Source organism: Salmo salar, chromosome 03 (genome assembly GCF_965601325.2).
Source record: "Salmo salar chromosome 03, fSalSal1, whole genome shotgun sequence".
NCBI classification, from domain to species: Eukaryota; Metazoa; Chordata; class Actinopteri; order Salmoniformes; family Salmonidae; genus Salmo; species Salmo salar.
This window is the reverse complement of record NC_138293.1, coordinates 92,909,815-92,936,304: the sequence shown is the minus strand read 5'-3', so window position 1 is coordinate 92,936,304 and position 26,490 is coordinate 92,909,815. Positions and strand designations below refer to the sequence as shown.

General features: G+C 43.0%; 2 protein-coding genes across 4 annotated transcripts; one reads left to right on the top strand and one right to left on the bottom strand.

Annotated features, from left to right (window-relative positions):
* The first annotated feature begins 710 nt into the window (after positions 1 to 710).
* On the top strand, positions 711 to 8,822 carry LOC106601906 (immunoglobulin lambda-1 light chain). Its single transcript, XM_045715727.2, has 4 exons — positions 711 to 847; positions 944 to 1,266; positions 7,227 to 7,263; positions 8,134 to 8,822. Exons 1-4 carry the CDS (start codon positions 808 to 810, stop codon positions 8,457 to 8,459), a joined length of 726 nt encoding a protein of 241 aa, XP_045571683.1. The 5' UTR covers positions 711 to 807; the 3' UTR covers positions 8,460 to 8,822.
* Positions 8,823 to 9,386: 564 nt separating this feature from the next.
* On the bottom strand, positions 9,387 to 26,490 carry LOC145877422 (uncharacterized). 3 transcript variants are annotated; one of them, XM_082972881.1, is made up of 4 exons: positions 26,401 to 26,490; positions 24,919 to 25,009; positions 23,782 to 23,911; positions 9,387 to 13,013 (listed from the first exon to the last, which is right to left on the bottom strand). In XM_082972881.1, the coding sequence occupies exons 2-4, from the start codon at positions 25,007 to 25,009 to the stop codon at positions 12,656 to 12,658; spliced, it is 579 nt and encodes a 192-aa protein (XP_082829007.1). In that variant the 5' UTR covers positions 26,401 to 26,490; the 3' UTR covers positions 9,387 to 12,655. The 3 variants fall into 3 exon arrangements, with proteins under 3 accessions (XP_082829007.1, XP_082829008.1, XP_082829006.1); XM_082972882.1 differs by having other exon boundaries at positions 23,782 to 23,908; XM_082972880.1 differs by lacking the exon at positions 26,401 to 26,490 and having other exon boundaries at positions 24,919 to 25,015.

Genomic DNA, 26,490 nt, shown 5'->3' with positions numbered 1-26,490 from the left:
ACAGCTCTGTTAAAGAATACGTATCACAGTGATATACACCATGACAAAAACCTACTCACCAAATACACTCACTTCTGCTTTCAGATGTTCTGAATATAGACACTAACTGAATGTCAAGTCATCCTGAACCAGTGTGTCTGCAGTATGAGAACATGACATGCTTGTGTTTTACACAAAACCTTTCACACATTTAGTAGAATGTTGTCATTAATAATTACACCTAGTTGTCACAAACCATGACAGATAAAGTGATATTCCAGATGGTTCCGTCCTAACAGAAGACTCCATGTATCAGATAACCTCCATGATAGTCAGTCCCCTGGTTTACAGTAGAGACATATTACATCAACAGTCATTTAGTGAAATACTGTTAGTTCAGAACCCCACCATCCAGATAATATTATTAGAATGATATTATTATATATATTATGACATGCTGATTTTAAGGAAACTTACCAACATAACTCACATGAAACTAAATACTTCTCTTTTCAGTGTAACCAAAATGATCTCAAATGGTTTTTGTTCGTCCAATATAAAATATATAGATATTTTTGATAGTTTAATAGTTCGTCATTTAAATTCATCAGAAGTCCATCTTCTCAGAAGCTGATAGGCTGAGATATAGAGGCCCCTCCCTCTGTTCCTCCCTGGCTTGGTGATAGGTTAACTGTAGAGGCCCCTCCCTCTGGTCCTCCCTGTCTGTCTCCTTATAGGTGGGTCCTGCAGCCTCTCCTCTCCTCACACTCCAACCCTGCTCATCTCTCAGCTGGACAGTAAGGGCCATTCACACCACACACTGACAACATGCTGGGGACACTCTGCACTCTCATCACTGCTCTAACATGTAAGGAGTCTGACTTCCTGGAGGTTTAACTTCCTGGTTTATTAATAATGAGTCTGTATGTTTCTCTTTATTACATGTCATCTTCTTATTTCCCAGGTGTCAGTGGTGTGACTGTGGTGACACAGAAGCCTCCTGTTGTGACAGTGAGGAAAGGAGAGACGGCCACTATGGACTGTAACCTGGGGACTGTTGATAATAGTGCTCATTGGTATAAACAGGTTCCAGGAGGAGTTCCTCAGTATGTTTTACAGTGGTACTACTATAATTGGACCTCTGTAATATATGGTTCTGGTTTCTCCTCTCCTAAATTCACATCTAATCATCAGTCTATATCAGATTATAGTTTGATTATTAATAATACGGAGGAGGAAGACTCAGCAGTGTATTACTGTAAGACAAATGACTACTCTGTTAACGAGTGGGCTTCACAGTGATATACACTATGACAAAAACCTCCTCACCAAATACGCTCACTTCTACAGAGGGGCAGAGGGGTGAACTCTAAGAAACAGCAGTTGATCAGTGATTATTATAACAATATATACATGTCACAATGGAAGAACCATCCATCCCTACATGTCAACAAGATTATAAGACAATTGTGAAAAGAGATTTAGCCATTCTTGATGTAATCCTCATCATCATATCATCATCAAGTGAAGACTGCATCAAATGGATAGTGCTTCAATTCATGGATTGAAAAGGACCAGACACCAAAAGCAAAATATGATGCTATACTATATACTGTTAATTCATAGAGAGAAACTCTAGAAAAGCCTGAGATGTTTGTAGAGAGAGTGAAGCTGTCTGAATGGGATGTTTCAGGTCCTGTCCTCTCAGTAGAGAGGGTGAAGCTCTGTCTGAATGGGATGTTTCAGTTCTGTCCTCTCAGTAGAGAGAGTGAAGCTCTGTCTGAATGGGATGTTTCAGTTCCTGTCCTCTCAGTAGAGAGAGTGAAGCTCTGTCTGAATGGGATGTTTCAGTTCCTGTCCTCTCAGCAGAGAGAGTGAAGCTCTGTCTGAATGGGATGTTTCAGTTCCTGTCCTCTCAGTAGTGAGAGTGAAGCTCTGTCTGAATGGGATGTTTCAGTTCCTGTCCTCTCAGTAGAGAGTGAAGCTCTGTCTGAATGGGATGTTTCAGTTCCTGTCTGTCCTCTCAGTAGAGAGAGTGAAGCTCTGTCTGAATAGGATGTTTCAGTTCCTGTCTGTCCTTTCAGTAGAGAGAGTGAAGCTCTGTCTGAATGGGAAGTTTCAGTTCCTGTCCTCTCAGTAGAGAGAGTGAAGCTCTGTCTGAATGGGATGTTTCAGTTCGTGTCCTCTCAGTAGAGAGAGTAAAGCTCTGTCTGAATGGGATGTTTCAGTTCCTGTCCTCTCAGCAGAGAGAGTGAAGCTCTGTCTGAATGGGATGTTTCAGTTCCTGTCCTCTCAGAAGTGAGAGTGAAGATCTGTCTGAATGGGATGTTTCAGTTCCTGTCCTCTCAGTAGAGAGAGTGAAGCTCTGTCTGAATGGGATGTTTCAGTTCCTGTCTGTCCTCTCAGTAGAGAGAGTGAAGCTCTGTCTGAATAGGATGTTTCAGTTCCTGTCTGTCCTCTCAGTAGAGAGAGTGGAGCGGTGTCTGAATGGGATGTTTCAGTTCCTGTCCTCTCAGTAGAGAGAGTGAAGCTCTGTCTGAATGGGAAGTTTCAGTTCCTGTCCTCTCAGTAGAGAGAGTGAAGCTCTGTCTGAATCGGATGTTTCAGTTCGTGTCCTCTCAGTAGAGAGAGTGAAGCTCTGTCTGAATGGGATGTTTCAGTTCCTGTCCTCTCAGCAGAGAGAGTGAAGCTCTGTCTGAATGGGATGTTTCAGTTCCTGTCCTCTCAGTAGTGAGAGTGAAGCTCTGTCTAAATGGGATGTTTCAGTTCCTGTCCTCTCAGTAGAGAGAGTGAAGCTCTGTCTGAATGGGATGTTTCAGTTCCTGTCTGTCCTCTCAGTAGAGAGAGTGAAGCTCTGTCTGAATAGGATGTTTCAGTTCCTGTCTGTCCTCTCAGTAGAGAGAGTGGAGCGGTGTCTGAATGGGATGTTTCAGTTCCTGTCCTCTCAGTAGAGAGAGTGAAGCTCTGTCTGAACGGGAAGTTTCAGTTCCTGTCCTCTCAGTAGAGAGAGTGAAGCTCTGTCTGAATCGGATGTTTCAGTTCGTGTCCTCTCAGTAGAGAGAGTGAAGCTCTGTCTGAATGGGATGTTTCAGTTCCTGTCCTCTCAGTAGAGAGAGTGAAGCTCTGTCTGAACGGGAAGTTTCAGTTCCTGTCCTCTCAGTAGAGAGAGTGAAGCTCTGTCTGAATCGGATGTTTCAGTTCGTGTCCTCTCAGTAGAGAGAGTGAAGCTCTGTCTGAATGGGATGTTTCAGTTCCTGTCCTCTCAGTAGTGAGAGTGAAGCTCTGTCTAAATGGGATGTTTCAGTTCCTGTCCTCTCAGTAGAGAGAGTGAAGCTCTGTCTGAATAGGATGTTTCAGTTCCTGTCTGTCCTCTCAGTAGAGAGAGTGGAGCGCTGTCTGAATGGGATGTTTCAGTTCCTGTCCTCTCAGTAGAGAGAGTGAAGCTCTGTCTGAACGGGAAGTTTCAGTTCCTGTAATCTCAGTAGAGAGAGTGAAGCTCTGTCTGAATCGGATGTTTCAGTTCGTGTCCTCTCAGTAGAGAGAGAGTGAAGCTCTGTCTGAATGGGATGTTTCAGTTCCTGTCCTCTCAGTAGAGAGAGTGAAGCTCTGTCTGAAAGGGAAGTTTCAGTTCCTGTCCTCTCAGTAGAGAGAGTGAAGCTCTGTCTGAATGGGATGTTTCAGTTCCTGTCCTCTCAGTAGAGAGAGTGAAGCTCTGTCTGAATGGGATATTTCAGTTCGTGTCCTCTCAGTAGAGAGAGTAAAGCTCTGTCTGAATGGGATGTTTCAGTTCCTGTCCTCTCAGCAGAGAGAGTGAAGCTCTGTCTGAATGGGATGTTTCAGTTCCTGTCCTCTCAGTAGTGAGAGTGAAGCTCTGTCTGAATGGGATGTTTCAGTTCCTGTCCTCTCAGTAGAGAGAGTGAAGCTCTGTCTGAATAGGATGTTTCAGTTCCTGTCTGTCCTCTCAGTAGAGAGAGTGGAGCGCTGTCTGAATGGGATGTTTCAGTTCCTGTTCTCTCAGTAGAGAGAGTGAAGCTCTGTCTGAACGGGAAGTTTCAGTTCCTGTCCTCTCAGTAGAGAGAGTGAAGCTCTGTCTGAATGGGATGTTTCAGTTCGTGTCCTCTCAGTAGAGAGAGTGAAGCTCTGTCTGAATGGGATGTTTCAGTTCCAGTCCTCTCAGCAGAGAGAGTGAAGCTCTGTCTGAATGGGATGTTTCAGTTCCTGTCCTCTCAGTAGTGAGAGTGAAGCTCTGTCTAAATGGGATGTTTCAGTTCCTGTCCTCTCAGTAGAGAGAGTGAAGCTATGTCTGAATGGGATGTTTCAGTTCCTGTCTGTCTTCTCAGTAGAGAGAGTGAAGCTCTGTCTGAATAGGATGTTTCAGTTCCTGTCTGTCCTCTCAGTAGAGAGAGTGGAGCGCTGTCTGAATGGGATGTTTCAGTTCCTGTCCTCTCAGTAGAGAGAGTGAAGCTCTGTCTGAATGGGATGTTTCAGTTCCTGTCTGTCCTCTCAGTAGAGAGAGTGAAGCTCTGTCTGAATAGGATGTTTCAGTTCCTGTCTGTCCTCTCAGTAGAGAGAGTGGAGCTCTGTCTGAATGGGAAGTTTCAGTTCCTGTCCTCTCAGTAGAGAGAGTGAAGCTCTGTCTGAATGGGATGTTTCAGTTCGTGTCCTCTCAGTAGAGAGAGTGAAGCTCTGTCTGAATGGGATGTTTCAGTTCCTGTCCTCTCAGTAAAGAAAGTGAAGCTCTGTCTGAATGGGATGTTTCAGTTCCTGTCCTCTCAGTAGAGAGAGTGAAGCTGTCTGAATGGGATATTTCAGTTCCTGTCCTCTCAGTAGAGAGAGTGAAGCTCTGTCTGAATGGGATGCTTCAGTTCCTGTCCTCTAAGTAGAGAGAGTGAAGCTCTGTCTGAATGGGATGCTTCAGTTCCTGTCCTCTCAGTAGAGAGAGTGAAGCTCTGTCTGAATGGGATGTTTCAGTTCCTGTCATCTCAGTAGAGAGAGTGAAGCTCTGTCTGAATGGGATGTTTCAGTTCCTGTCCTCTCAGTAGAGAGAGTGAAGCTCTGTCTGAATGGGATGTTTCAGTTCCTGTCCTCTCAGTAGAGAGAGTGAAGCTCTGTCTCAATGGGATGTTTCAGTTCCTGTCCTCTCAGTAAAGAGAGTGAAGCTCTGTCTGAATGGGATGTTTCAGTTCCTGTCCTCTCAGTAGAGAGAGTGAAGCTGTCTGAATGGGATATTTCAGTTCCTGTCCTCTCAGTAGAGAGAGTGAAGCTCTGTCTGAATGGGATGCTTCAGTTCCTGTCCTCTAAGTAGAGAGAGTGAAGCTCTGTCTGAATGGGATGTTTCAGTTCCTGTCCTCTCAGTAGAGAGAGTGAAGCTGTCTGAATGGGATATTTCAGTTCCTGTCCTCTCAGTAGAGAGAGTGAAGCTCTGTCTGAATGGGATGTTTCAGTTCATGTCCTCTCAGTAGAGAAAGTGAAGCTCTGTCTGAATGGGATGTTTCAGTTCCTGTCCTCTCAGTAGAGAGAGTGAAGCTCTGTCTGAATGGGATGTTTCAGTTCCTGTCCTCTCAGTAGAGAGAGTGAAGCTCTGTCTGAATGGGATGTTTCAGTTCCTGTCATCTCAGTAGAGAGAGTGAAGCTCTGTCTGAATGGGATGTTTCAGATCCTGTCCTCTCAGTAGAGAGAGTGAAGCTCTGTCTGAATGGGATGTTTCAGTTCCTGTCCTCTCAGTAGAGAGAGTGAAGCTCTGTCTCAATGGGATGTTTCAGTTCCTGTCCTCTCAGTAAAGAGAGTGAAGCTCTGTCTGAATGGGATGTTTCAGTTCCTGTCCTCTCAGTAGAGAGAGTGAAGCTGTCTGAATGGGATATTTCAGTTCCTGTCCTCTCAGTAGAGAGAGTGAAGCTCTGTCTGAATGGGATGTTTCAGTTCATGTCCTCTCAGTAGAGAGAGTGAAGCTCTGTCTGAATGGGATGTTTCAGTTCCTGTCCTCTCAGTAGAGAGAGTGAAGCTCTGTCTGAATGGGATGTTTCAGTTCCTGTCCTCTCAGTAGAGAGAGTGAATCTCTGTCTGAATGGGATGTTTCAGTTCCTGTCCTCTCAGTAGAGAGAGTGAAGCTCTGTCTGTATGGGATGTTTCAGTTCCTGTCCTCTCAGTAAAGAGAGTGAAGCTCTGTCTGAATGGGATGTTTCAGATCCTGTCCTCTCAGTAGAGAGAGTGAAGCTCTGTCTGAATGGGATGTTTCAGTTCCTGTCCTCTCAGTAGAGAGAGTGAAGCTCTGTCTCAATGGGATGTTTCAATTCCTGTCCTCTCAGTAAAGAGAGTGAAGCTCTGTCTGAATGGGATGTTTCAGTTCCTGTCCTCTCAGTAGAGAGAGTGAAGCTGTCTGAATGGGATATTTCAGTTCCTGTCCTCTCAGTAGAGAGAGTGAAGCTCTGTCTGAATGGGATGTTTCAGTTCATGTCCTCTCAGTAGAGAGAGTGAAGCTCTGTCTGAATGGGATGTTTCAGTTCCTGTCCTCTCAGTAGGGAGAGTGGAGCTCTGTCTGAATGGGATGTTTCAGTTCCTGTCCTCTCAGTAGAGAGAGTGAAGCTCTGTCTGAATGGGATGTTTCAGTTCCTGTCCTCTCAGTAGAGAGAGTGAAGCTGTCTGAATGGGATGTTTCAGTTCCTGTCCTCTCAGTAGAGAGAGTGAAGCTCTGTCTGAATGGGATGTTTCAGTTCCTGTCCTCTCAGTAGAGAGAGTGAATCTCTGTCTGAATGGGATGTTTCAGTTCCTGTCCTCTCAGTAGAGAGAGTGAAGCTCTGTCTGTATGGGATGTTTCAGTTCCTGTCCTCTCAGTAAAGAGAGTGAAGCTCTGTCTGAATGGGATGTTTCAGTTCCTGTCCTCTCAGTAGAGAGAGTGAAGCTGTCTGAATGGGATATTTCAGTTCCTGTCCTCTCAGTAGAGAGAGTGATGCTCTGTCTGAATGGGATGTTTCAGTTCCTGTCCTCTCAGTAGAGAGAGTGAAGCTGTCTGAATGGGATATTTCAGTTCCTGTCCTCTCAGTAGAGAGAGTTAAGCTGTCTGAATGGGATATTTCAGTTCCTGTCCTCTCAGTAGAGAGAGTGAAGCTCTGTCTGAATGGGATGTTTCAGTTCCTGTCCTCTCAGTAGAGAGAGTGAAGCTCTGTCTGAATGGGATGTTTCAGTTCCTGTCCTCTCAGTAGAGAGAGTGAGGAGGTTTTTGTATGGTCTTGTATACAAACTGAATCACTGTGGTATTCGGACAAGGAACCAAGCTCATTGTCAGTGGTGAGTACCCTTTCTTTTAACCTTATATTTTTTAATTCAAGGTTTTTTTGTAATACATAATAGTTAATATAATTAAATATTTAACATTATATTCTTATTTCATGTTTATTTAGTGTAAATAACCTACTTTGTGGACTGATTATTAAGTGTCATGGACACATTGTGACATCTTCATAGCCTACAGTGTATCTGTAGTTGTTGATTTCACGTTTAAACTTTAAAAAATGTATTGCACTATTTGACCATGTAGGTTACTGTTGTCACTTGACAACACTACTCATTTATAATGTCTCATACAATAATAATCTATTTACTCAGAGGTAGATTTGAATGTGAATGCTACATCAAGTTGTATCAACCTTTAAAATGTTGGTCCTACGTTATATTAAATAATGATAAAACCATGTATATGGTAGTTACACACAATGTTGCTACATGATTCATTACATTGCAGGCTACTACATTACAGTTCTCTGTTTGCTGGTTGACTTGAAGTAGGATATATGTTTGATTGTATCCCTCATTTAGCAAATCTGACTACTTGATTATGTTTAAACTTAGAGATCTGAACTCCTTATCCACTTGCACAGAAATCTGCTTCACCTCTGAAAAGTCACATATGGAGAGTTACTTAGAAAGTTTTAAAATGAGACCAGGTACAAACAGAGATTTGTGAGTAACATGTAATGATAGAATTACATGGTTTTAGTGCCTTTTCATTTTTTTGAGCCCAAAATGTTAATTGTTTGTAGCCTTTGAGAAAACGTTATATTTTTTATTCTACAGTATCATGCACACAACCCTGTGTCATTCTACTAATATATCAAAGTATTTTGTGTAATATTTATCCTGCTCATTCCATTGGTCCAGACTCTACCCTCCCTCCGCCTGTCTTGACCATCCTCCCTCCGTCCAGCGATGAGTTGAAGTCCAGCAAAGTCACCCTGGTGTGTCTGGCCAGTCAGATGGCCATTGGCTACGCCGATGTCAGCTGGGCAGTGGGAGGGAATCCGGTCACCGGCAACATCGCGACAAGTGGCCCGGTGCCGCAAGTCGACAAGACGTTCCAATTCAGCAGCTGTCTGACCGTTGACACGTCAGAATGGAACCAGGACAAAGTGTTCTCATGTAAAGTCACTGCGGGCTCCAAGTTCGCTGAGAAAGGCATCAAGAAGTCTGAATGCAGCACTGAATAGCCTGAGAACCATTGTAATGTCAATTTGATATTCTACATCGCTTATCAAGTTATTGTATATGCATTAGAAGGTTTACCTGCATATAGATATATACATTATGTTCCATTAAAGAGAGAAATATCCACTAATACTGATATCGTAGGCTATATGATAAGTATACTTTTTATATTTGAAATTGGTTGCTTTGCAGATGTATAATAGAGGAATAGTTAGAGCTTTGCTGCATTGTGGATATTCAATAAAGAGCATTCTAAATAACAAGTGTTTGTATTTGATCATGTTGATGAGCATCAGTGTTAGCAGCACTAAATGAGGGTGAATTTAACTGAACTCAAATAGAGCAGCCTGCTCTCTGACTTTAGTCCAGCTGCAGAAATGATTGATCCAGATATCCAGGATGTAGGGCAGGTTTACTGTAATGTTAATGAATAACCAGAGATGGACTAGAGGTTTAGTTTAAATTAGAACTTCACATTATTGAGAACCTTCATTAGTGTGATATGATTGTTTTATAAACTGGGTTGTTCGAGCCCTGAATACTGTATCAGACAGCATACCAAAACATTTATTTGTACCGCTTTAATTACGTTGGTAACCAGTTTATAATCACATTAAGGCACCTCGGGGGTTTGTGGTATATGGCCAATATACTATGGCTAAGGGCTGTATCCAGGCACTCCACGTTGCATCTTGCATTAGAACAGCCCTTAGCCGTGGTATATTGGTCATATACCACACCCCCTCAAGACCTTACTGCTTAATTATAAGATAATTCTGAAAGTACCTATTTAATTATTATCCATATCTATCTAAAGAGAACTGTTGATTTGTAAAGAAAGCATGTGATTGGGGATCACATTATTTCCTGTACAATATTTCCTTGTACTATTTCACTGTATGATGAATTAAAACAACAGTACAATAACATGATATATTCATAGTTTATAGTTACAATATTCAATAGTGTTATAAACTTGCATCTTTCTACGATGTACAATACCATTTTAGTCATTCATATTTTTGCTAGCAGGTGGAAGGAGAAGAGAGAAACATATTGTAATATGCTTCCACCTTGTGTCTCAAAGAGATGTTTTTCAACAGTATATACTGAGTGCACAAATCACTAGAAACATCTGCTCTTTACATGACAGACTGACCAGGTGAATCCAGGTGAAAGCTATGATCTCTTATTGATGTCACTTGTTAAATCCACTTCAATCAGTGTAGATGAAGGGGAGGAGACAGGTTAAAGATGGATTTTCAAGCCTTGAGATGATTGAGGCATGGATTGTTCATGAGTATATTTGCCAGCAGGGAGAAAGAGGAAAGAGTTGTATTTCAACAGTATATTTGTAATGTAGTCCTGTAGTACCTTACTCTGTATTTTCAGTATTTACTAGGGGTGAAACGGTACGTGTATTCGTATTGAACCGTTCGGTACAGGGTCCACGGTGCATGGGGTTCGGTAGGCACTGTGAACCGAACAATACATTAATCATATATTATAGCTAGGAATATATATATATATTTATATTTTTCATAGTAAAAAATATATTATTGCATAAACCAAGGGCGTATAAATTAATGTCGGAAAAATATCCACATAGCAACAAAGTTGTCTTTAAAACAAAAAGTTATTTTGTCTCGTAGCTGATTAGTTATTTCACTCCAGCAAGAACAGAGCTGAGAGATCGTCGTAGCAGCAGTTAGCTTATGAAGGAATTAGCAGTTAGCTAAATGCAAAGGAGCAACATGGCAAACATTGGCGAGCCAGGGCAACAATATGCGGCTGACTCCGGTAGGGCTAAAGAAATCAACGCAGCGAAAGCAAAATTCATAGCGGCAGATGGTTGAGAGATACCTTGAGCAGAAAGTTGCGGTGCATTCAACACTGACTGATCAAGCTGTGAGGAAGAATGTCAAAGATATTGTGACTTTGTCTGAAAATGACATAAGACTAGCAGAGGTGCAAACCTCTCAAAACAGTCACAACACTGACATGCACTGAGAACATTCCATCAGTTTCCATGGTCCTGCCTATGAAAACAATGATCCTGAAATCAATGGTGGCATCTGATGAAGATGAACCCGCAATAAGGGATGTCAAGACTACTATCAGAGTTAACCTGGAGCCTAGATAAGCTGACCCTGGTGTCCAAGACTTCTTACCCAAGAGCACCGCTTTGGACCCCCGGTTCAAGTCCCTGCTGCACCTAGATGCTACTGCTCGTCTGCAGAGATTGTGACCAATATACAACAGGTATTGTATTTATTTTGTTAATGTGACATTTATTATTTTATTAATTAGTGATTTAGCAATTGTCATAAGAGTGTCTGATATACATTTCTAACAAGAAATCATATTTTTTAAGCCACTTCAGAGAGAGTCATTTTAATCTAATTTAATTCTGCAGGGTCAAGCCACAGATACCACAGGAGCCAACCCCTCTCCAGAGAGGGCAGACAACAGGGGTTCTCCTCCAGAAAAGAAGTCTGCCATGGCTGTGCTTTTTGGAGAGTTGTTCACGACCCAGGAGCAGGGAACCAAGTCAAAGGTCAAGGTCATAGAGGAGGAGGTGACCTCATACAGGGAAGTGGACTGTATTCCCCTGGATGCTGATCCACTTACATGGTGGAAGACCAAAGAGTTAATATACCCTCATGTTGCCATGTTAGCAAGGCGCTACCTGGCTGTGTCTGGGACCTCTGTCCCTAGCGAGAGGGTATTCTCCACAGCGGCTGACATTGTCACAGCAAGCCGATCTGTGCTCACTGCAGATAATGTCGATAGACTATCTTCTTAATACCTGTTGAGGATAGGGGGCAGTATTTTCACGGCCTGATGAAAAAACGTACCCAAATTAAACTGGTTACTACTCTTTCCCGGAAACTAGAATTTGTATATTATTAGTAGATTTGGATAGAAAACACTCTGAAGTTTCTAAAACTGTTGGAATGGTGTCTGTGAGTATAACAGAACTCATATGGCAGGCAAAAAGCTGAGAAAAAGTCAACCAGGAAGTGGAGGATCTGTGAATTGTAGTTCTTCTTTCTTGTCCCTTTTGAAACTACAGTATTTGTGGGGTCCCGTTGCCCTTCCTAAGGCTTCCATTGGCTGTCAAAAGCCTTCAGAAAGTTGTTTGAGCCTTCTCCTGTCACTGGGCAGAGTATAGGAGCTCAGTTACTGAGTGGACTGCCTGGGGACAAAGAGATTGGATATGCGCGGTCCCGCGAGCACGCTGTTCCTTCTTTTTCTCCTTGAATGAATACGCTATTGTCTGGTTGGAATATTATCACAATTTTACATTAAAAATACCATAAAGATTGATTTTAAACAGCGTTTGACATGCTTCTAAGTACGGTAATGGAACATTTTTACTTTTTGTGTCTCGAATTGTGCTCGCGCGTTAGCCTTTGGATAGTGACCTGAACGCACGAACAAAACGGAGGTATTTGGACATAAATATGGAATGTTTCGAACAAAAACATTTCTTGTGGAAGTAGCAGTCCTGGGAGTGCATTCTGATGAAGATCAGCAAAGGTAAGAGCATATTTATAATACTAATTCTGAGTTTTGGTTGCTCCGAACTTGGCGGTTGTCTGTATAGCTCGCTGTGATGGCGAGCTATGTACTCAGAATATTGAAAAATCTGACACAGCGGTTGCAAGTGTATCTTTAAAATGGTGTAAAATAGTCGTATGTTTGAGAAATTGAAATTATTGGATTTTTGAGGTTTTGTATTTCGCGCCACGCTGTTCCATTGGATATTGGCTAGGCGTTCCGCGATATGGTACAGTGACACCACTGTACCGTATCGTGCCGAACCGTGAGTTTTGTGAACCGTTTCACCCCTAGTATTTACAGATACTATACACAGACATATTGTGTATGGATACACTTATTACAATATGAGATGATGAGTCCAACGATAAGAACATTTCTAGACTACATTATGTCCATCACACATCAACACAAATCATCAATCACAAATGATAATGTTAGTGAAAGTTAGTGTACTGTATCTCTGTTGTCAGTACAAAGCTATCATCAATTCTGTGTTGATCTGGTTCAGAGAGGAGTGGTGATGTAGTTGAGACTAAGGACGATAGCTATAATGATAAACTATTCATAACTATAAAACATTGGCGAGCATCCACACTAGATTAGTTTATACAGTACCACTGTCAATCATTGACTAAGGCCTAGGGACCCTCCTTCCTCTAGTCCCTGTGGACCCTGAATCCATGCCGTTTTCCCGGTCTGGAGTCCTCATCTGTTCCCTTATCTGTGCCCTTGGTGGTGCCCTCACCTCTCCTCTTAACGGTTCCCTCATCTCTGCCCTCAGTGGCATCCTCAGCGGAGGCCGGGGAGCGACCCTCCGTACGGGGCGTTGAGGAGGGGTCCACACAGGGGGCCGGGGGAGTTTCCCAGCCTGCAGGTCATCTACGAAGCCCTCCATCCTGTCGAACTTGGAGCTGAGCCTTCCCAGCTCATCCTTTAGAGAGTTGAACTGTTTGTAGAGATCCCCCAGGGCCTCAGACAGGGGCTGAATTCTGGAGAGAGAGAGAGAGAGAGAGAGAGAGAGAGAGAGAGAGAGAGAGAGAGAGAGAGAGAGAGAGAGAGAGAGAGAGAGAGAGAGAGAGAGAGAGAAGTCGTGTCACTGATTTGCTACCCACTGGGCAAAAACTGGTTGAATCAAAGTGGTTTCCACATGATTTCAACCAAAAAGACCTATGTGATGACGTTGAATCAACGTGGAAAACTGATTGGATTACAAAAACGTCATTAAATTTGGGTATGTCATTTTAGGCAAAAAAAATTTGAAAGGGTCCGCTCCTTAAATTAACGCAAGGGAGTCTTTTTTCATCCAACTTTTAACCTACATTTTTTTTGTTTATTTCCCGTTAGTTGACAACTCATTCAAATGTAAATCAAAACTAGACATTGAACTGATGTCTGTGCCCAGTGGGTAGGTGCTGGTGGTGCAGCTGGCTAGTAACCAGAGGGTCACTAGTTCTAGCTGTGGTAGGAACAGGGACAGTGAAGGAAGCTATACTGTTACTAGTACAGTGGTGCCGGTTACAGAGGTCAGTAAGGGAACAGGGACAGTGAAGGAATCTATACTGTTAGCAGTACAGTGGTGCCGGTTACTGAAGATGGCGCCGATGGTAAGACCTTGCGTCTAGCTCTTAGGAAACTTTGCAGTATTTAGTTTTTTTTCTGTACTATTTTTTACATTATTAGCTCAGGAAATGATTTGTCTCATTATATATAGCCGGGAAGAAATATTGGAGATTAGAGCGACGGTAACTCACCAGAACTACCAGCATTACGACCAGGAATACGACTTCACCGATGCAGATCCTTTGTTCGCTCTTCCCAGAGCAATTGAATTTATTCCAGAGGCCGACCCAAAACATTGGCGGCGGAGGAGAGGCACTTGAGGCGGCCTGCTGGTTCGACTTAGGAGGCGCGCACACCTCCCCCCGCATCAGAGTATATTAGTCGCTAATATTCAGTCTTTGAATAACAAAGTTCACGAGCTCAGGGCAAGGATTTCTTTTCCAGAGAGACATCAGGGCCTGTAACATACTTTCACGGAAACATGGCTCTCTCGGGATACTCTGTCGGAATCGGTCCAGCCAGAGGGATTCTCAGTCCATCGAGCAGACAGGAATAAATATCTCTGCGGGAAGCAGAAGGGCGGAGGTGTGTGTTTCATCATTAATGCCTCATGGTGTAATTGTAGTAACATACAGAAACTCAAGTCCTTTTGTTCACCCGACCTAGAATACCTCACAATCAAATGTTGACCGTATTATCTCCCAAGAGAATTCTCTTCAGTCATAGCCACAGCCGTTCATATCCCCCTCAAGCCGATACCACGACGGCCCTCAAAGAACTTCACTGGACTTTATGCAAACTGGAAACCAGATATCCTGAGGCTGCATTTATTGTAGCTGGGGATTTTAACCTGTTGAGGATAGACGTTCCGCTAGCGGAACCCCGTTACGCCTGCGGAACCCCAAGCCAACAGCCAATGGCATCGCACGGCATGAAATACAAAACCAACTAAAATACCACAATTCAATTTTCTCAAACAATCAACTATTTTACACCATTTTAAAGATATATCGGACAATGTGGTTAGATAAGACTCTCGTTAATCTAACCACATTGTCCGATTTCAAAAAGGCTTTACAGCGAAAGCAAAACATTAGATTATGTTAGGAGAGTACATAGACACAAATAATCACACAGCCATTTTCCAAGCAAGCATATATGTCACATAAACCCAAACCACAGCTAAATGCAGCACTAACCTTTGATGATCTTCATCAGATGACACTCCTAGGACATTGTGTTATACAATACATGCATGTTTTGTTCAATCAAGTTCATATTTATATCAAAAAACTGATTTTTACATTAGCATGTGATGTTCAGAACTAGCATACCCACCGAAAACCTCCGGTGAATTTACAAAATTACTCATGATAAATGTTGACAAAATACATAACAATTATTTTAAGAATTATAGATACAGAACTCCTTTATGCAATCGCTATGTCCGATTTTAAAATAGCTTTTCGGCGAAAGCACATTTTACAATATTCTTAGTACATAGCTCGGCCATCGCGGCTAGCTATTTTGACATCCGCCAACTTCGGGGTCACCTAAACTCAGAATTACTATTAGAAAATTGGGTTACTTTTGCTGATCTTCGTCAGAATGCACTCCGAGGACTTCTACTTCAACAACAAATGTTGTTTTGGTTCCAAATAATCCATAGTTATATCCAAATACCTCCGTTTTGTTAGTGCGTTCAGGTCACTATCCAAAGGGTAATGCGCGAGCGCATTTCGGGACAAAAAATGTAAAAATATTCCATTACCGTACTTAGAAGCATGTCAAACGCTGTTTCAAATCAAATAATATTCCAACCGGGCAACGTTGTATTCATTCAGAGACTGAAAGAAAAACATGGCGAGTTCTCGTGACCGTGCATCTCCAGTCTCACTGTCTCCAGTCTCACTGTCCCCACTGTCCCCAAACTCTGCAGACACCCTATTCCACTTTCTGGCGGCTTTAGAGAGCCAATGGAAGACTTAGAAAGTGTCACGTTACAGCACAGATGCTGTAATGTCGAAAGAGATGCAACAGAAGGACAACAAATTGTCAGACAGGGCACTTCCTGTATGGAATCTTCTCAGGTTTTGGCCTGCCATATGAGTTCTGTTATACTCACAGACACCATTCAAACAGTTTTAGAAACTTTAGAGTGTTGTCTATCCAAATCTACTAATTATATGCATATTCTAGTTTCTGGGCAGGAGTAGTAACCAGATTAAATTGGGTACGTTTTTTATCCGGCCGTGAAAATACTGCCCCCTATCCCAAAGAAGTTAACAAAACAAATTTGAGGACTAGGCTGCCGAAGTTATATCAACATATCGTCTGTAGTACTCGCGCTGCTAAAACTCTCGACCATTGCTATTCAAACTTCCGGAATGCTTATAAGGCCCTCCCCCGCCCTCCTTTCGGCAAATCTGATCACGTCTCCATCTTGCTCCTCCCTTCCTATAGGCAGAAACTCAAACAGGAAGTACCCGCGCTAAGGACTATTTAACGCTGGTCTGACCAATCGGAATCCACACTTCAGGATTGTTTTGATTACGCGGACTGGGATATGTTCCAGGTAGCTTGCTAAAATTATCTAGACATATACTGATACGGTGACTCAGTTTATAAGGAAGTGTATAGGAGATGTAGTACCCACTGTGACTATTAAAACCTACCCTAACCAGAAACCATGGATAGATGGCAGCATTCACGCAAAACTGAAAGCACGAACCACTGCATTTAACCATGCAAGGTGACTGGGAATATGGCAGAATACAAACAGTATAGTTATTCACTCCGCAAGGCAATCAAACAAGCTAAGCATCAGTATAGAGACAAACTCGAGTCGCAATTCAACAGCTCAGACACGTGAAGTATGTGGCAGGGTCTACAGACAATCACGGACCACAAAAGGAAAACCAGTCACCAACGTCTTGCTTCCGGAAAAGCTAAACACCTTCTTTGCCCGATTTAATAACACATTGCCACCGACGCAGCCCGCTACCAAGGACTGTGGGCTCTCCTTCTCCGTGGCCGGCGTGAGTAAAACATTTAAACGTGTTAACCCTCGCAAGGCTGCCGGCCCAGACGGCATCCCTAGCCACGTCCTCAGAGCATGCGCAGACCAGCTGGCTGGTTTGTTTACGGGCATATTCAATCTCTCCCTATGCCAGTCTGCTGTCCCCACATGCTTCAAGATGGCCAGCATTGTTCCTTGGCCCACGAAGGCAAAGGTAACTGAACTAAATGACTAAATGGCCCGCAGCACTCACCTCTGTCATCATGAGGTGCTTTGAGAGACAAGTCAAGGATCAATCGCCATCACTCTGCACAGTGCCTTATCCCATCTGGACAAGAGGATTACCTACACTACTGGTCAAAAGTTTTAGAACACCTACTCATTCAAGGTTATTTTTACGTTGTAGAATAGTAGTGACAACATAAACTATCAAATAACACATAAGGAATCATGTGGTAACCAAAAGTGTTAAACAAATCAAAATGCATTTTATATTTGAGATTCTTCAAATAGCCACCCTTTGCCTTGATGACAGCTTTGCACCCTCTTGGCATTCTCTCAATCATCTTCATGAGATAGTCACCTGGAATGCATTTCAATTAAAAGTTAATTTGCGGAATATCTTTCCTTCTTAATGCGTTTGAGACAATCAGTTGTGTTGTAACAAGGTAGGGGGGTATACAGAAGATAGCCCTATTTGGTAAAAGACCAAGTCCATACTATGGCAAGAACAGCTCAAATTGGCAAAGAGAAATGACAGTCCATCATTAATTTGAAACATGAAGGTCAGTCAATATGGAAAATGTCAAGAACTTCAAAAAGTTTCTTCAAGTGCAGTCGCAAAAACCATCAAGCGCTATGATGAAACTGTCTCTCTTGAGGACCGCCACAGAAATGGAAGACCCAGAGTTACCACTGCTGCAGAGAATAAGTTCATTTGAGTTACCAACCTCAGAAATTGCAGCCCAAATAAATGCTTCACAGAGTCCAAGTAACAGACACATCTCAACATCAAGTTTTTATCTGAGAATGTGTGAATCAGGCCTTCATGGTCGAATTGCTGCAAAGAAACCACTACCAATAATAAGTAGAGACTTCCTTGAGCCAAGAAACACGAGCAATAGACATTAGACCAGTGGAAATGTGTGTTATGGTCTGGAGTCCAAATTGGAGATTTTTGGTTCCAACAGCCGTGTCTTTGTGAGACGCAGAGTAGGTGAACAGAAGATCTCTGCATGTATATTTCCCACCGTAAAGCATGGAGGAGGAGGTGTTATGGTGAGGGGGTGCTTTGCGGGTGACACTGTCTGTGATTTATTTAGAATTCAAGGCACACTTAACCAGCATGGCTACCACAGCATTCTGCAGAGATACGCCATCCCATCTGGTTTGGGCTTATTGGGACAATCATTTGTTTTTCAACAGGACAATGACCCAACACACCTCCAGGCTGTGTTAGGGCTATTTGACCAAGAAGGAGAGTGATAGAGCGCTGCATCAGATGACCCGGCCTCCACAATCACCCGACCTCAATCCAATTGAGATCATTTGGGATGAGTCCGACAGCAGAGTGAGGGAAAAGCAGCCGAAAAGTGCTCAGCATATGTGGAAACTCCTCCAAGACTGTTGGAAAAGCATTCCAGATTAATCTGGTTGAGAGGATGCCAAGAGTTTGCAAAGCTGTCATCAAGGCAAAGGGTCGAATATAAAATATATTATATTTGTTTAACACTTTTTTTGTTACTACATGATTCCATATGTGTTATTTCATAGTTTTGATGTCTTCACTATTATTCTACAATGTAGAAAATAGTAAAAATTAAGAAAAACCCTTGAATGAGTAGGTGTTCTAAAACCTTTGACAGGTAGTGTATGTAAGAATGCTGTTCATTGACTACTGCTGTTTTATATCTCAGCATTCAACACCATAGTACCCTCCAAGCTCATCATTAAGCTTGAGGACCTGGGTCTGAACCCCACCCTGTGCAACTGGGCCCTGGACTTCCTGACGGGCCGCCTCCAGGTGGTGAAGGTAGGAAACAACACCTCCACTTCGCTGATCCTCAACACTGGGGCCCCACAAGGGTGCGTGCTCAGCCCCCTCCTGTACTCCCTGTTCACCCATGACTGGGTGGCCAAGCACGCCTTCAACTCAATCATCAAGTTTGCAGATGACACAACAGTAGTAGGCTTGATTACCAATGATGACGAGACAGCCTACAGGGAGGAGGTGACGGCTCACAACCTCTCACTCAACGTCAACAAAACAAAGATCATCGTGGACCTCAGGAAACAGCACAGGGTGCACCCCCCTATCCACATCAACGGTGCCGCAGTTGAGAAGGTGTAAAGCTTCAAGTTCCTTGGTGTACACATCACTAACAAACTGAAATGGACCACCCACACAGACAGTGTGGCGAAGAAGGTGAAATAGAGCCTCTTCAGCCTCAGGAGGCTAAAAACATTTGGCTTGGCACCTAAAACCCTCACAAACTTTTACAGATGCACAATTGAGAGCATCCTGCCGGGCTGTATCACCGTCTAGTACGGCACCTACACTGCTCGTAACCGCAAGGCTCTCCAGAGGGTGGTGCGATCTGCCCAACATATTACCGGGGGCAAACTACCCGCCCTCCAAACTACCTACAGCACCCGATGTCACAGGAAGGCCAAAAAGATCATCAAGGACATCAACCACCTGAGCCACAGCCTGTTCACCTCGCTATCATCCAGAAGGCGAGGTCAGTACAGGTGCATCAAAGTTGGGACCGAGAGACTGAAAAACAGCTTCTATCTCAAGGCCATCAGACTGTTAAACAGCCATCACTAGCAGATTAGAGGCTGCTGCCTATAGATATAGACTAGAAATCACTGGCCACTTTAAGAAATGGAACACTATCTTGCATTACCCATCTCAAATGTATATACTGTATTCTAGTCTATTCTACTGTATCTTAGTCCATGCCGCTCTGACATCGCTTGTCCATATATGTATATCGTCTTAATTCATTCCTTACTTCTATTTGTGTGTTTTGGGTAAATGTTGTGTAATTCTTATATACTACTTGCTAGATATTACTGCACTGTTGGAGCTAGAAGCACAAGCATTTCTCTACACCCGCAATAACATCTGCTAGACATGTGTATGTGACCAATACAATTTGATTTGATTTGATTTGATGTTAACAGCACAGTGTGCCGGTTACAGAGGTCAGTAAGGAAACAGGGACAGTGAAGGAATCTATACTGCTAGCAGTACAGTGGTGCCGGTTACAGAGGTCAGTAAGGGAACAGGGACAGTGAAGGAATCTATACTGTTACTAGTACAGTGGTGCCGGTTACAGAGGTCAGTAAGGGAACAGGGACAGTGAAGGAAGCTATACTGTTACTAGTACAGTGGTACCGGTTACAGAGGTCAGTAAGGGAGCAGGGACAGTGAAGTAATCTATACTGTTACTAGTACAGTGGTGCCGGTTACAGAGGTCAGTAAGGGAACAGGGACAGTGAAGGAAGCTATACTGTTACTAGTACAGTGGTACCGGTTACAGAGGTCAGTAAGGGAGCAGGGACAGTGAAGTAATCTATACTGTTACTAGTACAGTGGTGCCGGTTACAGAGGTCAGTAAGGGAACAGGGACAGTGAAGGAATCTATACTGTTACTAGTACAGTGGTGCCGGTTACAGAGGTCAGTAAGGGAACAGGGACAGTGAAGGAATCTATACTGTTAGCAGTACAGTGGTGCCGGTTACAGAGGTCAGTAAGGGAACAGGGACAGTGAAGGAATCTATACTGTTACTAGTACAGTGGTACCGGTTACAGAGGTCAGTAAGGGAACAGGGACAGTGAAGTAATCTATACTGTTAGCAGTACAGTGGTGCCGGTTACAGAGGTCAGTAAGGGAACAGGGACAGTGAAGTAATCTATACTGTTACTAGTACAGTGGTACCGGTTACAGAGGTCAGTAAGGGAACAGGGACAGTGAAGGAATCTATACTGTTAGCAGTACAGTGGTGCCGGTTACAGAGGTCAGTAAGGGAACAGGGACAGTGAAGTAATCTATACTGTTAGCAGTACAGTGGTGCCGGTTACAGAGGTCAGTAAGGGAACAGGTACAGTGAAGGAATCTATACTGTTACTAGTACAGTGGTACCGGTTACAGAGGTCAGTAAGGGAACAGGGACAGTGAAGGAAGCTATACTGCTAGCAGTACAGTGGTACCGGTTACAGAGGTCAGTAAGGGAACAGGGACAGTGAAGTAATCTATACTGCTAGCAGTACAGTGGTGCCGGTTACAGAGGCAGAGGCCCAGCACATCTACACAGGAGAGGACCAACAGAGTGGGAATAGTCTAGATCGGGCCACTGTCATGAAGGGGTCAGTCAAAGAACTATGGGCCTGTTTCCCGGATACAGTCCTGCAATAAAAAAGCAAGATCAAAGGAGAATCTCCATTGAAAATGTTTTTTAGTCCAGAATAAGGCTTAATCTGTGTCCGGGAAACCACCCCAATATGCTTTGAACTACAAATGCAACTGAAATGTTAGTGCACTAAATTATGACACCATGAAGTCTACACACTGCTTTACACCCTGCTTTACACACTGCTTTACATGTTGTGAAATCCTAACTACAATCTAATGGAATGAAACCAACGTAGTCTACACACTGCTTTACACACCGCTTTACATGTTGCTTTACACAATGCTTTACACCCTGCTTAACACGTTTGTGAAATCCCTACTACAATCTAATGGGCCACGCAGCTATGAGGCTAGACTATATTAAAATAAAATACGATGGAAAACATCTCATTGTGTCATTTACAGGAAACATCAGGACAGAAGACATGGGAAGCTAGAGCCTCATTAAACATCAATGACATTCTTCATCAATGAGAGATGTTTTCTGGCTTTATGTCAAGCTATGTTATTGGGCACTGCAGACTATCCAGGCACACACACACACACACACACACACACACACACACACACTGACTGTGCACTGCAGCCCCCCCCCCCTCATTCTACACACAGTACCCCATAATGGCAAAGCAACATTTTGTTTTGCAAATTTATTCTAAATTAAAAACTGAAGGGTCTCCAGCGGTCTAAGACACTGCATCGCCTCAGTGCTAGAGGCGTCACTACAGACCCGGTTTCGATCCCAGGCTGTAACACAATCGACCGTGATTGGGAGTCCAAAGGGCGGCGCACAATTGGCCCAACGCTGTCTGGGTTAGTCCCGTCTGGCTCAGTTGGTAGAGCATGGTGTTTGCAACGGCCAGGGTTGTGGGTTTGATTCCCACGGGGGACCAGTACGGGGAAAAAAAGTATGATATGTATGCATACACTACTGTAAGTCGCTCTGGATAAGAGCGTCTGCTAAATGACTAAAATGTAAATGTAAAAATGGGATGGTTTGGTCGGGGTGGCTTTACTTGGCTCATCCCGCTCTAGCAAATTCGTATGGCGGGCCGGGCGCTTAAGGGCGGACCTCAGTCGTCAGTTGAACTATGTTTCCTCCGACACAATTGTGCGGCTGGCTTCCGGGTTAAGCAGACAGGTATTAAGAAGCACATTTTGGCGGGTCATGTTTCTGAGGTTTGGCAGGTTATGTTTCCGGAGCCCGGAGGCGAAATAGGGGGCAAAATATATATATTTTAAATTAACGGAAATAACCATTTACATATGTATTCAGACCCTTTACTCAGTACTTTATTGAAGCTCCTTTGGCAGCGATTACAGCCTAGTCTTCTTGGGTATGACGCTACAAGCTTGGCACACCTGTTTTTCGGGAGTTTCTTCCATTCTTCTCTGCAGATCGATTCGCACTCTGTTAGGTTGGATGGGGAGCATCACTGCCCAGCAATTTTCATGTCTCTCCAGAGATGTTTGATCAGGTTCAAGTCCGGGCTCTGGCTGGGCCACTCAAGGACATTCAGAGACTTGTCCCGAAGCCACTCCTGCATTGTCTTGGCTGTGTGCTTAGGGTCGTTGTCCTGTTGGAAGGTGAACCTTTGCCCCCAGTCTGAAGTCCTGAGCACTCTGGAGCAGGTTTTCATCAAGGATCTCTCTGAACCTTGCTCCGTTCATCTTTTCCTCGAAGCTGACTAGTTTCCCAGTCCCTGACATGGAAAAACATCCCTACAGCATGATGCTGCCACCTCCATGCCTCACCGTAGGGATGGTGCCAGGTTTCCTCCAGATGTGACGCTTGACATTCAGGACAAATAGTTCAATCAAATAGTTCAATCAGACCAGAGAATCTTGTTTCTAATGGTCTAAGAGTCCTTTAGGTGCCTTTTGGCAAACTCCAAGCGGGCTGTCATGTGCCCTTTACTGAGGAGTGGCTTCCATCTGGCCACTCTACCATGGTTTTGATTGGGTGAGTGCTGCAGAGATAGTTGTCCTTTTGGAAGGTTCTCCCATCTCCACAGAGGAACTCTGGAGCTCTGTCAGAGTGATCATCAGGTTCTTGGTTACATCCCTGACCAAGGCCCTTCTCCACCCAATTGCTCAGTTTGGCCGGGCGGCCAGCTCTAGGAAGAGTGTTGGTGGTTCCAAACTTCTTCCATTTCAGAAGGATGGAGGCCACTGTGTTCTTGTGGACCTTCAGAAATGTTGGGGTACCCTTCCCCAGATCTGTGCCTCGACACAATCCTGTCTAGGAGTTCTACAGACAATTCCTTCGACCTCATGGCTTGGTTTTTGCTCTGACATGCAACTGTGGGACCTTATATAGACAAGTGTGTGCCTTTCCAAATCATGTCCAATAAATTGAAGTTACCACAGCTGGACTCCAATCAAGTTGTAGAAACATCTCAAGGATAATCAATGGAAACAGAATGCACCTGAATTCAATTTAGAGTCTCATAGCAAAGGGTCTGAATACTTGTGTAAATAAGGTATTTCAGTTTTTTTTATATTACATTTGCAAAAATGTCTAAAAACCAGTTTTTGTTATGTCATTATGGGGTATTGTGTGTAGATTGATGAGATTGTTATTTTTTAAATCCATTTTAGAATAAGTCTGTAATGTAACAAAATGTGGGAAAAGTCTGAATACTTTCCAAATGAACTGAATATCAATTGTTTAGCTGGAATGGAATGTTCGTATCCTGATCACTGTATCTCTCTTTCATATCTCTCTTTCTGACACGTGGTGATGATGTCATCTACCTGACGTATTCTGGCAGGACAGAGGTGTGATCGTTGATCAGCAGGTCCTTCACTTGGTTCATGATGGCATACTTCCAGTTGTCCAGCACCTGGGTCAGGTTGGAACAGATCTTCGTCTGGCTTTTATCTGCTGGAGATGACATGGGAATGTTCATTCACCCCTCAGAAACAGAAGGTAGACTATACTGTATTGTACCACTGGCTGATCATGTCTTGAAGATAACAAGCTATTAGAACACAATATCATTCAATATTAATGGATGTATAGAACATACTGCTGAAAGTGTGCTACATAAGAGACTCTACAAACACATACAGGAAGTATATGACATACTAGTGACTGTGTCTGGGCTGCCTTACCTCTATCCAAGAGACTTTACAAGCACATACAGGAAGTAGATACATACTAGTACTGTGTCTGGTCTCCCTTACCACTATCAAAGAGACTCTACACATACAGGAAGTTGATTACATACCAGGACTGCCTTACCTCTGTCAAAGAGACTATACACATACAGGAAGTAAATTACATACTAGTGATTGTGTCTGATCTCCCTTACTTTCCTTACCTCTACCTTTACCAAAGAGTCTTTACACGTACAGGAAGTAGACCACATACTAGTGACTGTGTCTGGTCTGCCTTACCTCTATCAAAGAGACTCTACACATACAGGAAGTAAATTACATACTAGTGATTGTTTCTGTTCTGCCTTACCAAAGATACTCTACACATACAGGAAGTAGACTAGATACTAGTGACTGTGTCTGGTCTATCTTACCTCTATCAAAGAGACTCTACACATACAGGAAGTAGATGACATATGTTTACAAAATGACATTTGTGACAAAAGGCTACAATTCCATTTACTTTGATACTTAAGTATTTTTAAAACCAAATACTTTTACACAAGTAGTATTTTACTGGGTGACTTTGTGTTTTACTTGAGACATTTTCTATTAAGGTATCTTTACTTTTACTCAAGTATGACAATTCAGTACTTTTTCTACAACTGCATACAGGAAGAAGATTACATACTAGTTATTGTGTCTGGGCTGTCTTACTGTACCTCTATCAAAGAGACTCTACACATACAGGAAGTAGATTACATACTAGTGACTGTGTCTGGTCTGCCATACCTCTTTCCCACTCTGATGTCTCCTGCTTCGACTTCTGAGAGACACACAGAGAGAGCAGGGACAGCATGGCTACAGCCCTCCTCATCGTCATCTTCATCAGAAAAAAAAGAAAAGTTACTGGTCACATGCAGCAAATACAACAGGTGTAGACTTTACAGTGAAATGCTTACTTATGAGCTCATTCCCAACAACAACATCATTATCAGTCATTCAACCCCTCCACTATGTCTGACAGAGACAAGTCAATACCTCAGGACAACCTCTCAGTGACAAAGGGTGCAGAACACAGTACAAACATCATACATGCTGAACTGGTTTTTATTTTACCTTTATTTAATTAGGCAAGTCAGTTAAGAACAAATTCTTATTTACAACAACAGCCCAGGAACAGTGGGCTAACTGCTTGTTCATGGTCAGAACAACAGATTTTTATCATGTCAGCTCAGGGATTTGATCTAGCAACCTTTTGGTTCCTGGCCCAACACTCTAACCACTAGGCTACCTGCCACCACTTCCTTGTCACGTCCTGACCAGTAAAATGGGTTATTTGTTATTGTAGTTTGGTCAGAACGTGACAGGGGTGTGTTTGTTTTGTGTTGTCAGGGTTTTTTGGGTATTGTTCTATGTTTTGTATTTCTATGTTCGTATTTCTAGTTGTTCTATTTCTATGTTAGTTTTGGGAACGACCTCCAATTAGAAGCAGCTGGTTGTCGTTGCTTCTAATTGGAGGCCATATTTATATGGGTTTATTTTCTCTTGTGTTTGTGGGTGGTTGTTCCAAGTGTGGCTGTGTGCCGCACAGGAATGGTTTATTGTTGTTGGTTTGATTAAGTGTTTATTTTGGTTTTCTTCATAATAAAGATGCGTATTCACATTCCCGCTGCGCCTTGGTTCCATCTTTACGACGTACGTGACATTCCTGTTAATATCTCATAGTTGATGACTAGATGAGATTGGACCTGGTTCTGTAGACGATTAGTCTGTGTCTTAGTAGTCCAACACTCAGACACGAGTGGTGATTATTAGAGAATAGTCTCTCTTTGCAAAAGCAGATAAAACACCATCATTATGTGATTGGTTTAACTGGAAGTTGTTACTTCAGCTTGGCACAGAATAACCCCCCATCAGTTAGATGAAGAATCAATATACTATCTTAAGTTGATGTGATGTTAACCTGTCATATTATTTACACATTCATTCATTTCAGACTAGTTCATGTTCACATTCCATTTCACATGCAGATATCCAGTGGATGATGGTTTCACAATAGAAATAATTTTCCTCTGTAAATACATCTAATATCAATCAATCAATATTGAATATTGATCACTAATATCCAGTGATCTCTGCTAGTGTATCTGTAGATACACAATCAATAAAATATATTTATTTTTACATCAGCTGATTTCACAAAGTGCTATACAGAAAACCAGCCTAAAACCCCCCAAACAGCAAGCAATGCAAATGTAGAAGATACTCTACCTGACTGTGAAGCTGAGCTGTGAGCTGGTTTATGCCCAGACCAGATTAAACCAGACCAGACCAGTGTGAGGTAGTAATCCAGTATGACTG

What these genes read in the sequence shown, in the direction of transcription:
- LOC106601906 (XM_045715727.2), top strand. Translation starts at nt 808, where the DNA reads ATGCTGGGGACACTCTGCACTCTCATCACTGCTCTAACAT. An exon ending in TCTCATCACTGCTCTAACAT is followed by an intron (nt 848 to 943) that starts GTAAGGAGTCTG and finishes CTTATTTCCCAG; the next exon opens with GTGTCAGTGGTGTGACTGTG. An exon ending in ATGACTACTCTGTTAACGAG is followed by an intron (nt 1,267 to 7,226) that starts TGGGCTTCACAG and finishes AACTGAATCACT; the next exon opens with GTGGTATTCGGACAAGGAAC.
- LOC145877422 (XM_082972880.1), bottom strand. Translation starts at nt 25,015, where the DNA reads ATGAAGATGACGATGAGGAGGGCTGTAGCCATGCTGTCCCTGCTCTCT. An exon ending in GACATCAGAGTGGGAAAGAG is followed by an intron (nt 23,912 to 24,918) that starts GTATGGCAGACC and finishes TGTCATCTCCAG; the next exon opens with CAGATAAAAGCCAGACGAAG. An exon ending in GTCCTGCCAGAATACGTCAG is followed by an intron (nt 13,014 to 23,781) that starts GTAGATGACATC and finishes CTCTCTCTCCAG; the next exon opens with AATTCAGCCCCTGTCTGAGG.